Here is a 16,683-nt window from a genome sequence, read left to right as displayed (position 1 = left end):
CTTTTAACATACACTTTCTTTATAAATTATTGTTTATTCATATTTTCTTTACCGCGTTTCTGTGGTTCTGCTGGGTCACTCCACTGCTTGGAAACCTCCAAGTGACCGTATTTCTTCATGGTGGGGTCTCTGTGGCTCTCCTGGATCACTTTTCTGGCTGGGGGCCACCCCGATGCATATTTATAATATAGTTTTTTCTTGGGGATGTTGCTCACACTTCATCTCTGTTCATAGCCCACCTTGTCTCTCAATGCCTTTTTGCTCACACTTCACAGCTTCACACAGGTCCCATTTTCTAAAGGTCTTCCTTCTTGACACAGAGGCTGTTTACCTTAAAGTACATTTCCCATGGAGAATTTCGAAAACATCCCTTCCCTTCTTTGAAAGAAAGACACCACTCTGATACACGTATACTTTAAAACTGGATAGAATAGCAATTCTTCCTGTAGCACTCGCAATCAAAATCACACAGGGTTTTTCAGCCTTTCACAATCACTGGCTCCCCTTTGAAGACTGTCCTTTCTATTTTGCTTGCCACAATGTTTGCAAAATGCCTCTAGGGGTTCTTCCTCTACCCCTCAGGCATTCAAACACTATCACAGTGCCCCAGTAGGGCAAGCACTCATCTTGGTTGGTGGAAGAATGGTCCCTCAACCTGCCTCCCTCCTTTGCCTCACCTATGTCTCAAGGAGCTCCAGCTCCTAAGCCACGCCTGCCAGGGCCAACAGCCTTCCAAGTCCCCAGGGTGTGGGCGCTTTCCAGGCTACAGCACTGCACACAATCGCCCCCTCAGAGTCTTGCCAACTTTCTTCTTTGATTCTGGCTTCTCAACCATGTCTGCTTCTGTCACCCCCAAGACTGCTACTTCTGTTGCTGCTTTCTCCCTCATTTTTATGCACCTGTGACTGGTTGATGGGTTGCAGGTGGGTATACTTAGTTTCAATTGCCTGATCTTGCCTGGTTATTTAGACATCTACATTGAGAATGCTGGTGTGCCTCTGTTTGCATCTTCTTCTTCCCAGTACCATAGTGGTGTTTCACATAGGAATCTGTATTCCTCCTGACTCAATCTTCTTCGTCACAGTACTTGAGTGGCATTTTGGGAAACAAAGACGGTGTGCCTTAATAGATCCCAAGCAGGATGAGGGGTGGTTGGGTAGGTCAATGTCAGAAAAGGGGGGATACTGTGTATCAGTTCTTGACGGGTACATATGATAAGAAGGTTGTAACACATTTAGTTTTCTCTTCCCCACCTCAATGTTAAAGCATTATTCATAATGGTAAGGGGGTGACACATCAAATCCTCTCCTTCTTTTCTTATTACTATATTGATAGTAAATTGGTGTATGTTCTGGTCCTTTCATTCTGTAAATGAGGATAACAGGGAAGGAAAGGATTGTGTTTCACAATGATCTACAAGAGTTGAGGGAGGGGAGGAAAGGTCAGCATCATAGTTAGAAACATTATTTTTCCAACCTTAAATCTCTCCTGTCCCACAGGATGAGGGCACACACTCAATGTTATATCTTTCCTGTTTCACACGGAGGTGGGGAACAGCTTATATGAATATGTCTCTTCTGTCTCACAGGGGTTATGTTACACACTTATTTGTTTGCCTCTCTTGTCTGCCTGAATATGTACATCTCTGAGAAGACATGAGACTGAATAGAGTAGAGTTAGTTAATGAACTGCTCTGACGTCTGAGCTGCCAACCTTTCCTTTTAGATTTCTTTCCTGTTCTTCTATTTGGAGTATTTGATGGACAATCATGGGGTAGGACAGGACATGAGTGACTAAATCCTATGACAGTAGAGGGAGGGTAGGATAGGTCAGGATCAGAAAAGCTGGGATACCATGTCTCGCACTTCAGTATTCCCTCCCCAATCCCTGAGGACCCTCTGCCCAAGGGATCGTACTCCGCAAGTCCACCCCCAGGGTCAGGATCCAAAAGTGATGGCCCTCCCCTGGCTCCCTGTGTAGAAGATCCCCAGGGAGTAAGCAGGGAAAGACCCTTGGGTTTTTCACAGGGTACATATTAAAAAGCATCTGGATAATCTCATCTCAACAGGTCCGGCATTGTCATGCTGAGCCTTCAAAGCTCATACGGTTCAGTGTACTTCCCATTCACTCAGAGTCCCCAACGGGTCTCTCACCTGACTTCGTACTGTTTGTACCTGGTTGTGGGATACAAATACTGATGATCTGCATTCTACATCCTATACAGATTGCTGGATCTGTACCACAAACTGTAGGTAGTAATAGACATGTTCAATGTTTGGACAGAGCCAATTGTGTTTGCATGTCCCACTCAATGTCTATGTCTCTCCTGTTCTTAAGTGTTCAGGCCATACACCCAGTTTGTATAGCTCTCTAGCCCTGCAGCGGTGAGGGCACAGACAGAATTTTAGGTTTCTACTGTCTTTCAGGGGTGAGGGTACACACTCAATTGGTAAACCTCTACTGTCATACAGGGGCGGGGGCACAGCCTGAGTTTTAAATCTCTCCTGTCCCACAGGATGAGGGCACACACTCAATGTTATATCTTTCCTGTTTCACAGAGGTGGGGCACAGCTTATATGAATATGTCTCTTCTGTCTCACAGGGGTTATGTTACACACTTATTTGTTTGCCTCTCTTGTCTGCCTGAATATGTACATCTCTGAGAAGACATGAGACTGAATAGAGTAGAGTTAGTTAATGAACTGCTCTGAAGTCTGAGCTGCCTAAAATCACACGGTAGGACTCACTGACAACTATCATTGGTATATCTCAACAAGGCATACAACAATGTTGTGAGAGGGTAGACTCTCAAGCATCCTGAATTATTAGTTTGTAATGTTAGGAAATGGAAACTGTCCCTACTTATAGCCTCTCTTTCTCTAGATAAGTGAATGGTGCAACACCTATCAAAAGAGGATAGAGAGACTAAAGTCTCTGTGTGAGTTCCAATGTTTTCCAAAAGAATTCCATCCTGAACCCTGAAATACGACACATTCTTTTAAAAAAAAAAACTCAATTGAATGTTTATTCTTTAAAACCCAAACCATTACACAAAACTACATTGAAAAAACTATAACATGTCATTGTTTGAAAGTTTATTTGTTGTATTTTAGATAATTTTAAAGTGAAATTTTGATCTTTTGTATTTTATTTGTTTGCCTCTCTTGTCTGCCTGAATATGTACATCTCTGAGAAGACATGAAACTGAATAGAGTAGAGTTAGTTAATGAACTGCTCTGAAGTCTGAGCTGCCTAAAATCACACGGTAGGACTCACTGACAACTATCATTGGTATATCTCAACAAGGCATACAACAATGTTGTGAGAGGGTAGACTCTCAAGCATCCTGAATTATTAGTTTGTAATGTTAGGAAATGGAAACTGTCCCTACTTACAGCCTCTCTTTCTCTAGATAAGTGAATGTTGCAACACCTATCAAAAGAGGATAGAGAGACTAAAGTCTCTGTGTGAGTCCCAATGTTTTCCAAAAGAATTCCATCCTGAACCCTGAAATACGACACATTCTTTTAAAAAAAAAAACTCAATTGAATGTTTATTCTTTAAAACCCAAACCATTACCCAAAACTACATTGAAAAAACTATAACATGTCATTGTTTGAAAGTTTATTTGTTGTATTTTAGATAATTTTAAAGTGAAATTTTGATCTTTTGTATTTTATTTGTTTAAGGAAGGGGAGAGCAAAATAAGAACAACATAAATAGTTCCCCCTTCAGAAATAAAACACACACTATTTACACATTTCTCCTTTGCCATGTCCTCACCGCAAAACATTTAGCATTTTGATATGCACTCAGAGTGGTGCTTCTTAAACCGATGCTGTCCACTGGCCATTACTGAATCATGCACCACTTCTACCCAGGAGGAGATTTACCCAAACACTTGGCACAATGTAAAGATCTGCAATGTTAAGATTCCCCTCTAGGACATGAACCCTGTGTCCCACATTCCCTGGCATGGTGCCTGGGATTAGCCGGGGCTTTGTGTAGGTAGGTACTAACCCAACACGGTGTGAGCCGGACATGTTCATTGCTGAGAGAAGTCTAATCTTCTGACAATTATGTCTCCATTCCCTTATGCCCTTCTGAGAGGTACCTGCTGCAGTCTCATCATCATCATCATCATCACTCTTCTGGGCTTTGGTTGGGTGGAACCTGATGCACTCATCCTGGCTACCAAAGAAAGGCAAAAGACTATTACCAAATAAATATCAATGTTTTTAAATTAAAAACAAAACACAAAAGATATATATTCCTTTGCAAACAATTGAAATGGATTCCCAAATATAATGCCTAAGTGTATGGCACACAAAGCAAAACAAGTAAACTAAGGTTTCCTTAGCTAGCTGAAAACAAGCATTTTTAAATCACACATTACACAAACAGACCCCAAAGATAATGGAAACCAGCCTAACTCCTGTGAATCTCTCTCTCTCTCTCTCTCTCTCTCTTCTCTCTCTCTCTCTCTCTCTCTCTCTCTCTCTCTCTCTCTCTCTCTCTCTCTCTCACTCCCAATGTTGATCAGCCGTGCCTTGCCTTCCTGCAGCCAAAGAAAATCCACAAAGGAAATAATAAGTTGTTGGTTCTCTGCCTAAGAACTCACCCAAATCCATACATGAATACATACATCTTATTTCGCAATGAAGTACACTGCCCAATCCTTGCATGATGGTTTTCCCGCGTATGGGCTTCACTGTCACAACCAAAGTCACAAGATAGATATAGACTACACAGCTATTATTCAGTGGGCTACTGTGGGCTTGCCCAAATGCGGCAATTTAGCCTGCTCTGGTTTAAGGGGGTGTGGGGCTATGTAGATTCATCCTGGCTTAAACAGGATGCATGGTGTGCAGTAAAACATGTTGTAATTGGACTACACCACATTTTGATTGCAACAATTATGCAGAGATGCTGCGTGAAATATGAATAACGTGTAGAGATCCACACGGTTAAAAGTACATCTTTAAATCACATGATTAGTGAAGTAGGCCTTGCATTGTCTTTCAGATAGTTTTCCAGCAAACATTTTGGGAAGTCACAGTAATGAGCGGTTAAGAAAACAATTTTTAATTTGCTTTTTTCAACACTTCTTCTGGAATTTAGTTCTGCAAGGAAATCTTTATTAAATATTATATACAATTACTGCTCTGTTTTGTAATTAGATGCATGATTACAAAGTACTTGGTTACTCACAGGCCCAGAACCTAATTGTGGAGTAGATATTTTGAAAGCACAAATTAGAATAACATATATACTATTTCATGCCAGTATAATTTTGCTGCAGAAAGATTGGATTTCCCTAGTGTTATCTACAATTTATATGCAGAAATGAAGCAGATGATCTCTTTCTTGAGATGGAGTATGGTACCAGACATTAAAAGGGGAGTTTGTTAGGATTTTCATGTAAGTACTCCTTGTAATTGAGTATCACACAGTGTACACAACTATCGACTGAAATTGAAGGTTTTCTGGCTTTTGTGACCATTTAACGGCACTTCAACTTCTGTTTTTTTTCTCTGTAATATGATGAAGTAATAACTTATTGACTTGCACTATTCTTAGACCACATGAAAGGAGACACCTAATGCCACATACAAAAGCTCAACAACATGTTACTTCTACCGTAATCCACAAAAGGTGTTTTTTCTTTTGAGATTTAATCATAATTTCTTTAATCTTCCACCAGGGTCTCCATTTGAACCAACATCTGCCCTTATTCATGCAGCAGCCAATATCATCTTTTCGATCACTGTGGGGAAGCGCTTTGACTATGAGGACACAACATTCAACAAAATTCTCCTTAATATCAGAGAGGGCTTCAATATTATGAGCTCTTTCTGGGGACAGGTAACTTTCTAGGGACAGTGAGATGGCGTCCATCAAGTGGAGGTACTTTTGCAATACATGCCATCTCATTCTTACAACAGTTTCTCAATTTCAGATTGTAATATCAATTTTACATGTAAATTATTGGATATTTAAGAATAGCTATTCAAAATGTGATATAAGAAGAATCTTGGTTCCTCTTTAACATCCCAAATGTAGCATCAAGTTTGAGAAATGTTAAAGGTAGCAATGAGGAGTTCTGTTCTTAATCTTCATTGAATGTTTTTCAGGACAACAACTAATTGGTAGCAAGTGTTTCATATTCACTCTGAGACATATATAAGGCTATCATTTGTGTATATGTTAGTGTCACTTGTGATATTCAGTAAAAAAATAACAAAAGCCAGAAAAGTGACCACTTCAAACACAAATAGCTATAAAACTTCAGAGTATAAGAAGTGCTTTGGGAATTCGTTTGAAAAACTGGAGTTATGGCTGTAGCTATGTTTTCATGTGTTAGCAGGGGTAAGAACAAGAAGGGTGGCCAGCAGCCAACCATTGTATTTCAGATAGTGCTAAACATAGAGGATGATGGTTGGTGCCAATAAAATAATGGAGGCCTGATTGACCTATTTTCCACCAATGGAAACCCTGGATCTCTTGATTAGTGTGCTTATTCTTAGGATTCCACAGAATACTGCAATTTGGTGCTTAGCAAGTCCCCTGCTATTTCTTCAATATTTGCATTGCAGGATCTTTTGGAATCCTAATACCATCCATTCTAATTACGCGATCCAGAGTTGCCATTGGATACAATATGTCAATCACACCTACCATATTCTATTGGTCCACTAGGTGTGAGGAATTAGAAGAATATTTTTTCTCTGAGGATGGACGTACGATCAAAATGTGCTAGCCTAGTTTTAACATAGTCCGCCTGTATTGTAAATATGTGTAAATATCTATTAAAACTTAATACACCAAAGGAGGAACCTGATTTGTTAAATATGTGTAAATATCTATTTAAACTTAATACACCAAAGGAGGAACCTGATTTTTTAAATAAACTATGGTGTAATGTCTTGGAAGGAGCAACTCACAAATCAACACAATTGTACCCCACCAATTGACTGCACGTACCTGCAGATCTGTTCTTTTTAGACAAGGCTCGTCCAAACATATGACAAACAATGTTACAATTATCCATACAACATTGTTTTATTCTCATTACAAAAAATGAATTGGTTAAAAACAGCATATTGTTGCTGACACCATGTTAACACATCAAGCAACATATTATAAATGTTGCTATTAATTTTCCTGTAAAGCAGGAGGGACAAAAGTATGGTGTAATGTAGAAGAGACCTTGCAGAAGAATTGGTAACTTTTGAAACCTTTGATGCCCCATCGCCATGTTTAACAATTTCATTTTTGCAGGAGTATTTTGTTAAAATTGTGTCAGCAACACTATGCTGTTTTTAATTGATTCATTTTTGTAATGAGAATAAAAAAATGTTGTATGGCTAATTGTAACATTTTATTTAGTATATTTGGCTGAGCATTGTCTTAAAAAGAAAATACCTGCAGGAACCTACAGACAGTCTGTGGGGTACACACGTTTGTTGATGTATGGATATCTATTTAAATCAATTAGAATTCTAGCAAAATAGATTAAAGGGATGGTCTAGTAAAAAATTTTATTTAAAAAATAGATAGGCCACATAAAAAAAAATACTAGCATCCTCCGTTTTAAAACTTCCTATGTAAAGTTTTGAGCTATTGAAGCTCAAAATTCGAAAAAGCAAGCACAGGGGCGCAGCCATTTTGTGAAATGGAGGCCCTCCTGTGCTGGCTTTTGCTTTTGCGTCACTAATGAAGGAAAAGCCAGCCAGCTGTAGTAAACAAAGTCTACCGCTGGGTGGCTTTCCCTTCATTAGTGCCGGGACTCGGAGGACGCGGACCGGAGACCAGAGCAGGAAGGAGCCTGAGAAACTCGGAAAGAAAAACTGCAGCGTTTTCCAACACAACCGCGTTGTGTCTGCCTGAATCTGCTTTAAAGCTCTCTATACCTCTACTATGGCTGCAGTTGTGTTATGGGTTTCAATCAGATTACTTCGCTCTTCATAGAGGAAACAGCTATGGAGAACCCATTTTGCCACTTTTGTTTTTGTTAGTGCAAACCCCTACTTTGAAAATTAAGATCAAATTACAGATTGCTCTGATTTAAGATTAAAGATTTAGAAATAAAATGATCAACCTATTCATATGACATATTCTTGTTTGCGTATAATCCAGTGCAGTCAATTGTCGCAACTCTGAATAGTATTGAGGTGCATTCACCGATTTCTGGCAATTCTTTGAATTAGCGGAAGAGGTTTTCTTTTCTCAATTAAACCACTTTGAACTCCAGACAAGTTAAATGACATGTGAGGAACAACAACATAAAAATATCTAGGTGTGCTATTTCCTAATAAAATACAAGAAACCATTGAAAATAATGTAATTTCCATGCAGTTAGTACTTGGTCTCCCCTATTTTTGAGATGGTCTGTTTGTAAAAATGCTTTTGAAATTATTATAGTGCCTATGATTATTTTATGCACTCCGTCTCTTGCCACTACCTTTTCCTTATATACCCTTTAAACCAATTGACAAAATAAAAAATACTTTAATGTGGAATAAATGCTCATCTAGAATGATTCTTACAATCCATACATCCTCAAAACTCATCGGAGTAGTTAACATTCGTGACTATAAGCTTATTGAATTTTTAGCCATGTAACTAAAGTTTTTTCCGGTAGCGGCCGTGTAGTTATGGTTAAGTTGCTAAACTCATAGGAAGAGCACTTTTCCGGCGACTTATAACTTCACTCCCCCTGGAAAAATTCTCACCAAACTTTGCAAAAAAAGTATATGGCTGGCTTAGAATGTTTTCGCCAAGTTGGACGAGATTTTGTGAGCGGGGGAGGCAAAGTTATAGGGAGTGGCAATTTCTTTTCCATAGACTGAATGGGGAAAAACTTTGCGCATTGCTACAGGCCGAATGGCTGGATGGATTTTCACAATTCTGCGGCAGAAGCGTGGGTCAGAAAACGTGGTTTTATGTGTTTGTTGGAAATTCAAACAGTTTTTCTCTTGCAAAGAACTGAAATGCACTCCCAACAAATTCGTGACATCTGGGTCCGCTGTGCGGACCCATTTCTCCATTCGCTCCATGGACAAAAGTGTCATTGGCTCGCTGTACGGCATGTTGTCGAAGAAGTTTGGATGCGCTGGTGGTTGGCTGGAGGGAAGCGTGGTGTGCGTCAACATTTTTTGGGAAAGTCGCCATGGTGTATCGGAGGACAGTGCGGCGGCGGAAGGGTCTGGAAAATGTATCGTACGGAATGTGTTGGCAGGAGGGAACTGGTGGGGGAGTGAGATGTAGTTCATGTGACATATGTAGGCAAGTACTTTGTGTGGTGATTGGAGGCAGCTCTCATAACGGCCCCATAGCTTCTGACACAACCTGTTTACGGCAACCTCTTTTCGTGTTCAATGGTGTCAGGTCAATTGCAGAAGGGGAGTGAATTGCACATGACATAAATTAAAAACCATGTATTTAACTTGGGTGGGAGTGTGGGTGGCTGTGCACTGCGGATGGAATGCAGTAGTTGGGCACATGGTGGCATGCATGGGTGGGTGAATGAAGGTGCAGTGGGTCTGTGGAAGGATTAGACTATTGGGTGCATGGGTGTACGGCATGCACTCAAGAGCGTAGGGCTGCAACATACCCACCACAGTAACACATGTTTGAAACTGCATTCGGTAGAGGGTGGTGCTTGCATAGTGTGGTGTGTGCTGATTGGTTGCAGTAGGGCCATTGTTGCGAACAGAATGTGGGTAGGTTGTCAGTGACACAGTACTTTGTGAATGGAAGTGGGTAGGCCAGTAGTATGTGAAGTAAAGTGCACAGGGGTGCAGTAGAGAGTGTTTTGTTTGTACATTATGTTAACTGTTGAATTTGTTGCTGTATAGCTGCATGGCGGTGCATAGGTAAGGTAGGAATGCTGGTGGCAGTGGTGTGTATGTGGATGGTAACATGACATGGTGACATGCATGATGGCATTACGTTGCTGTGGGTGTGTTCAAGGCCTATGTTGTGTGCAGATTTGTTGAAGTAGGCCCAGTGTTGTGAAAATGTTGTGGTTAGTGACACAATACTTTGTGAATGGCTGTGGGTAGAGGTGGTGGAGGGTGTGGTATGTGTGTGGATTCTGCTAATTGCAATCTGTTTTTGTGAATGGGTGTTTAATGGTGTGGGGGAGTTGGGGTGAAGTGCTGCTACCTATGTATGTCACGTTTGTGCATCATGTTAGCTACCCACATGGGCATAATGTTAACTGTTGCAATTTGTTGCTGCATAGCGCCATGGCGATGTACAGGTTGGGTAGGAGTGCTGGTGGCACTGGTGTGTATGTGGATTGTCGTAGTTGCTGACATGGTGAAATGCATGGTGGCATTACGTTGCTGTTGGTGTGTGCAAGGCCTAGACATTTGGGTGCATGTCCAAAGGCGGTAGGCCAAGCACTCAAGAATCTAGGCCTTGAGGACACCCACACAGTAATGCATTTTTGAATGTGCATCAGTTAGAGGGTGGTGACATGTAAGGAATAGTTGTGGAGCACATTTCAGCCATTATAGGCCAGTGTTGCAAACAGAATATGGGTAGATTGGCAGTGGTACAATACTTTGTGAATGGAAGTGGGTACGCCCATAGTATGTGATTGAAGGTGTACAGGGATGGAGGAGAGAGTGTTTTGTTTGTACATTATGGTAATTGTTGCAATTTGTTGCTGCATAGCTCCATGACAGTGCGCTGTGGTTGGAGTTGCTGCAGTGAAAAGTGATGCAGTGTGGGCACTGTGTGCTGTGTTTGCATACTATCAGTATGGTAGAGAGTATGGTTGAAGGGCAGCTTATATGTACTTGGATAGTGTGCTGTGTGCACAATGTTTGCAGCATGGGCAATGTTGTAAACATTTTGTGGTTAAGTTGGCAGTGACACAATATTTTATGAGTGGAAGTGGGTAAGACAATGATATGTGAATGAAAGGGCGTAGGGGTGCCAGAGACAGTGTAATGTTGATACATTAAGGTAACTGTTGCATGAAGCACTGTGCATGTCCATTGCGGTGTGGAGGTTGGTTAGGAGTGCTGGTGCCAGTGGTGCATATGTGCATAGTGGTAGTTGGAGACATGCTGACATGCATGGTTGCATTACGGTGGGGGGAATGTGTGCAATGAGCACACCCACTGGAACAATGCATGTTTGACAGTGCATTAGGCACAGGGTGGTGATCTTTGGAGAATGGGTGTGGAGCACATTGTTTACGTGCTACAGCACCAAAAGTGAGTAGCAAAGTGTGTATTGTGAATTCTATGGTTGTGGTGATAGTTGCAACATGCTACAGTATTTGGTGTGTGGCAGGAGATGGTGCAGTGAGAAGTTGTGTAGTGTGGCCAAAGGGTGCAGTTTGTACATAATTTGAGTATGGAAGTGGGTATGGCTGAATGTGATTGGTTACTCTGCTGTGTGCAGATTTACTGAAGTAGGCCCAATGTTGTGAAACTGTTGTGCAAAGGTTGCCAGTGACACAATAGTTTGTGAATGGCAGTGCGTAGGGGTGGTGCAGGCTGTGGTATGTTTGTGGATTTTGCTAAGTGTGACACATTTTCGTGAATGGGTGTTCTATGGTGTGGGGGAGTAGGGTGGAAGTGCTGCTACGTTTGTTACATTTGTGCATAATGTTAGGTGCCCACATGGTCGCTTGCTTGGATGTATAGTAATGTGGTGGGTGTGGAAAGGGCTGCAATGTTCTGTGCATGGCCAAAGGTGTGCTAGGTGCGTCTTAGGATGTTTCTGGTTGCTGAAATTGTGCATTCTTTAGCAGAAGTGTCTGGTGGAGGGGCTTTGCAATCAAACGGAACATGTACTGAGAGTGTTTAACGGTAAATATGGACTGGTGTATAGAAATTGCAGTGTGCAATGCAGAGGTTTTGTATGTGATTGGTGCATGCGTCTTTGACAATTTGACAACGCCCAATGGTGGAGTGCTGCAAAAAGTGATCGTGCAAAGGGAAGAAGTGTTGTCTGAGCTTTACTGGGCCATGGCCCTCACTGTAGATGGGAAAACGCACGTGCACATCCTGTCATTATTAGCACGGAGGAAAGGGAAAAGGAATTGTTGGAAATAAGCAATTACGAATTTAGGGCGTGGTTCAGAGGAAGGTGCGCTACCATTTTTCCCAATACTCTGTCGTGAGGGTGGTCAAGATGGAGAGACACACAGTGCTTGCCGTAGGTGATACCTTTGTGCGCCATCTGCACAGGTGTTGTGTGGAAAGTCGCGTTGCTGGTAATTTTGGGTTGAAAGGAGTGGACGCTTTCTGGGCCTGTCAGGGTGACTGCAGTTTCGGCGGGATGGTTCTCCTTTGAAGATATGTGGCGTCCGTCACGAATGTGCACTTTCTCGTGGGGCTCTATGGAAGTCTACATTTGGGTTACATGTCGTGTGGACAATTAATCGGTCACCTGAAGAAGTTGCTGACCAAGTGATTTGTATTTTTCTACTGCCGGAGTTTACATAACACCTGTAAGAAATGTTGTCTTTGGGGATATTACCTGATTTGGCAGTGTTTTAGTATCGTGGTATTTTGACAGTATTTTGGCAGTAAATCAGCCTTACCTAATTTTGGTGGTAATTTAGTGTTAGCTTACTTTGGTAGTGGTTTAGTATTATCCTATTTGGTATCTTATTTTTGTGGTAATCTTAGCAGTATCTTATTCTGTGGTAATTTTAGTGGTGAGCATACCTTCTATAATATAGCCCTACGATAAGACAAACCTTCTCTCTTTATAAATATGATAGACCCTGGGGTGACTGTAAACCCTCTCCCAGACCTAGCGCATGTTTAGGGAACCCAGTAAAATCATGAATAATATCACTTGTCACATGTAAATTGTGTCAGTGGTTTATTTACACCAAAGACCTACGCCTTGGAAAGGCTTTGCTCCCCATTTACCATGCAGAGTGGGGCACATTCATGTCCACACACACACATTCTATCTTGCCTATATATCTGCTTTTCTCTGATTTTACCTCTGGCGGTATTTTTACCACTGTGGTGTGAACACTAGAGTCTCCTAGATATCTTTCCCCACTGAAACATGAAACTTTGGAGAGATAAACGAAAAATCCTTACAGAAAACTAATCCAACATTTTTATGATTCTGTTAAGCACCATGTGATTTACAATAACAATGTAATCCAATAAAAAAAATACATTCCCCACAATCTTACCCACATTAGTTCTGCTGAAGCTCCTAAGAGAAAATACAAAACAGTCATTGCAAAGCATTGATATCATTTGTTAACCTGTTATTTTACACTGTCATCATTTAGGACATGCAATCTGAAAACACCAAGTTTTGTTTTAAAAATAAACCTCTGTGCTGACTGAAACAATATGCACACGTTCTCCTCAATTAAAAAACCTCACTTACAATTATTTATGAAGCTTCCACGTTTCGCCTTGGTAATCTCTTTCTGCTGGGGCTTATCTGCGCAAACACCCTGCACTGCCCACAGCTCAGCCTTGGAATCACAGCCACTTCAATGACAGAGCGTCATCTCTCTTTCTGCACTGTCTTCCGACTGCAGCGCAGGAACCCAGCACCCAGCAAAGTCGCAGGCAGGAACAGAACTGCCCATGCGTCTCAGCTCCACTACCTATATTCTATATTCTATCTGGCTGTCAATCAAGAATAACCCTGCCTTTCTCCTGACATGCTTGACACCACCTAAGCTTTTGCCAAACACATTACAAGAGCCTTCATGTAACTACTTCTTCCTGTGCGATCAATGAAGGCTTCAAACTGCATAAGAAACATGCTGGGCAGGACAAAGACTGATATGCGGTGACATTTCTTCTCTGTGAAAAGAACAGTGAGCTAAAGACTTGGTTGAGACTCTCCCAGGGGCCATCCACCCAAGAACAAGTCAATGGGCTATGTTCGTGCTGGTAGAGAGTTTCCCAGATACCCCTCTGTTTGCATACCAAGTAAATTTGGGTCTCACCGTAAGTCACCAGGGGAATCCAGACGTGGACCCCTTGCTCACTGCTCTTAGAGAGGCACAGCCTCACCTCACTGATGATGCCCAACTAGGCTGAAACACGTGTATGGGGTTGATGTGGTACTCTGTTCAGAGGAGAATTGCCTAGCATTTCGGTGCTTGACTGCCCCTGGGCAGGACAAAGACTGATATGCGGGGACATTACTTCTCTGTGAAAAGTACAGTGAGCTAAAGACTTGGTTGAGACTCTCCCAGGGGCCATCCACCCAGGAACAAGTCAATGGGCTGTGTTCGTCCTGGTAGAGAGTTTCCCAGACCCCCCTCTGTTTTGCATACCAAGTAACTTTGGGTCTCAAACTAAGTTACCAGGGGAATCCAGACATGGACCCGTTGCTCACTGCTCTTAGAGAGGCACAGCTTCACCTCACTGATGATGCCCAACTAGGCTGAAACATGTGTAAGGGGTTGCTGTGGTACTCTTGTTCAGAGGAGAATTACCTAGCATTTCGGTGCTGAACTGCCCTGGGCGGACAAAGACTGATATGAGGGGAAATGTCTTCTCTGTGAAAAGAAAAGTGAGGTAAAGACTTGGTTGAGACTCTCCCAAGGGCCATCCACCCAAGAACAAGTCAATGGGCTTTGTTTGTCCTGGTAGAGAGTTTCCCAGACCCCACTCCGTTTTGCATACCAAGTAACTTTGGGTCTCAAACTAAGTTACCAGGGGAATCCAGACATGGACCCCTTGCTCATTGCTCATAGAGAGGCACAGCTTCACCTCACTGATGATGCCTAACTAGGCTGAAACACGTGTATCGGGTTGCTGTGGTACTCTTGTTCAGAGGAGAATTGCCTAGCATTTTGGTGCTGGACTACCCCTGGGCAGGACAAAGACTGACATGCAGGGAAATTTCTTCTCTGTGAAAAGAACAGTGAGCTAAAGACTTGGTTGAGACTCTCCCAGGGGCCATCCACCCAAGAACAAGTCAATGGGCTGTGTTCGTGCTGGTAGACAGTTTCCCAGAGCCCCCCTCTGTTTTGCATAAGAAACAGCTATTCATCACTTATGGTGTTTTTTTTGTTTTTTTTTTACCCATTCCCCCTTCATGGAGAAATATTAAACAGAATCCATCCAAGTCTGCTGAAATTGCATTGCCATGTTAATCAGGAAATCTAATTAGTTGGGACTTTGGGAAGTTTGTTTTATTATATAGGTTATTTCCCAATGCAATGTACACAGATTGGAATCCTCATAATGTGTATGTGTGATACACATTGAACCCACTGTCTTTTCTGCAAAACACTGTTTTGTCATTGCAGGCCTAATGTGGCATTTCGCCTGCTTCATGTAATCCTATCTCTACCTCCAGGCTGATGCCATTAACCTGCTAATCTGTAACCCTAATTTGCCATCACTTGCACCCATTTCCATTTTAAAGTGACTGCATCTTTTGTTGGGTGTTTCTTAAAATGAGCACCCATTTGATGGCTGCTACTGAAACCCCTTCATCTGCATACACTTTGTAATAGCTGCCTTTAAAAATACTGCCATATATCCCTACACACCAAGAGGAGTGTGGGTCTATGACGGTGTAATTTGTCCCCAGCCAGAGGTCGGAAGGTGGGCTATAACAGAATTATGCGTGAGTTTATGCAGACTGCTGGCATGTTCTCCACCCACTATGCAAACATGAGGTCACTAAATATGTAGTGGTTCCTAGAAATGGCATTTATTTGAGCACAATTGGCAATGCCATTTTCTTTTACACTGTGCAAGAAGCATTGACCAGAATGTGGTAAAAATGTGAGGAGAGGCAAGCAGAAACGCATATAAAGAGAAAATACAAAAAAAGTTGCTTGCACGCACGTCAAAAAAAAAAAAAAACCTTTATACATCTACGCTGGAAGACTGAATCCCCTACCCAGTTGGTATTGTTTACTCCCCACCCCCTCACTATCACGAAAAGGTAGTGGTTTACGCGGTACTTTCAGGATTACACATGCCACATCCTGGATGTATGCGGATGGAGAAATCGTGCATACTTTCATTGAACTTTGTAGTGGACATGCTTTGGAATGGCTCGACATTTGTACTGTAAATGTGTAACGGTACATTTCAAGTGTTGTAAAGGTGTGACAGTGTTGGATGATTGCTGCTTCGATACGATTGGTGGATGTGCTTATGCCTATTTACGTGTAACCCAATGAAGTAGAGCTGCAGAGAAGAGAGAAGAAGGTCTGTTCCAACTTTACATGGGTGTGGCCCTTGCGCTACTTTGGGAGGCGCAAGTGCCAAAATCTGCCCTTCACACCATCTTGCCCAATTACCACGGCAGTGTGGGAATTAGCCAATCAGGTAGTGTGAGTGTGTTAAGGAGAATTCTCACACAAGTGCTTAATTCCCTCTACCTTAGAGCCCGCCAGCTCTTTTGCTATATTTTGGGGCTTTGAAAGTTTCATTTTCAATGTGCTTTACTTTTTGTGTTCTTTGGTTATGGAGTTTAAAACAACTCCAGTGGCATCATCTGTTTCTGTGTGTCACACAGCAGCTTCAGTGCAGTGGCACAGGGATGTCTTTTCAGACTCCGCAAAAGGTTTACATACCTTCCCTGAGAATTACTACTGCCTCTCAAGGCATGTAAAGTTAAATTGACTTTACTAGTCTCTTTAAATTTACTGACCCAGCACACCCTATCTTAGTATAGAGTGCTGGAGGGGTTGCTTAG

General features: G+C 42.0%; 1 protein-coding gene across 1 annotated transcript in view; it reads left to right on the top strand.

Moving 5' to 3' along the window:
* Nucleotides 1-16,683, top strand: part of LOC138566777 (cytochrome P450 2G1-like) — a 772,909-nt gene that overhangs the window by 271,271 nt on the left and 484,955 nt on the right. The window contains exon 4 of the mRNA XM_069644428.1: nucleotides 5,705-5,865. Within this exon, the coding sequence (XP_069500529.1) occupies nucleotides 5,705-5,865 (161 nt within the window). The remainder of the gene's footprint in view (nucleotides 1-5,704; nucleotides 5,866-16,683) is intronic.

This window comes from Ambystoma mexicanum, chromosome 2p (genome assembly GCF_040938575.1).
Source record: "Ambystoma mexicanum isolate Mex_15411 chromosome 2p, UKY_AmexF1_1, whole genome shotgun sequence".
Lineage (NCBI taxonomy): Eukaryota > Metazoa > Chordata > Amphibia > Caudata > Ambystomatidae > Ambystoma > Ambystoma mexicanum.
This window is presented reverse-complemented; position numbering and strand designations above follow the sequence as displayed.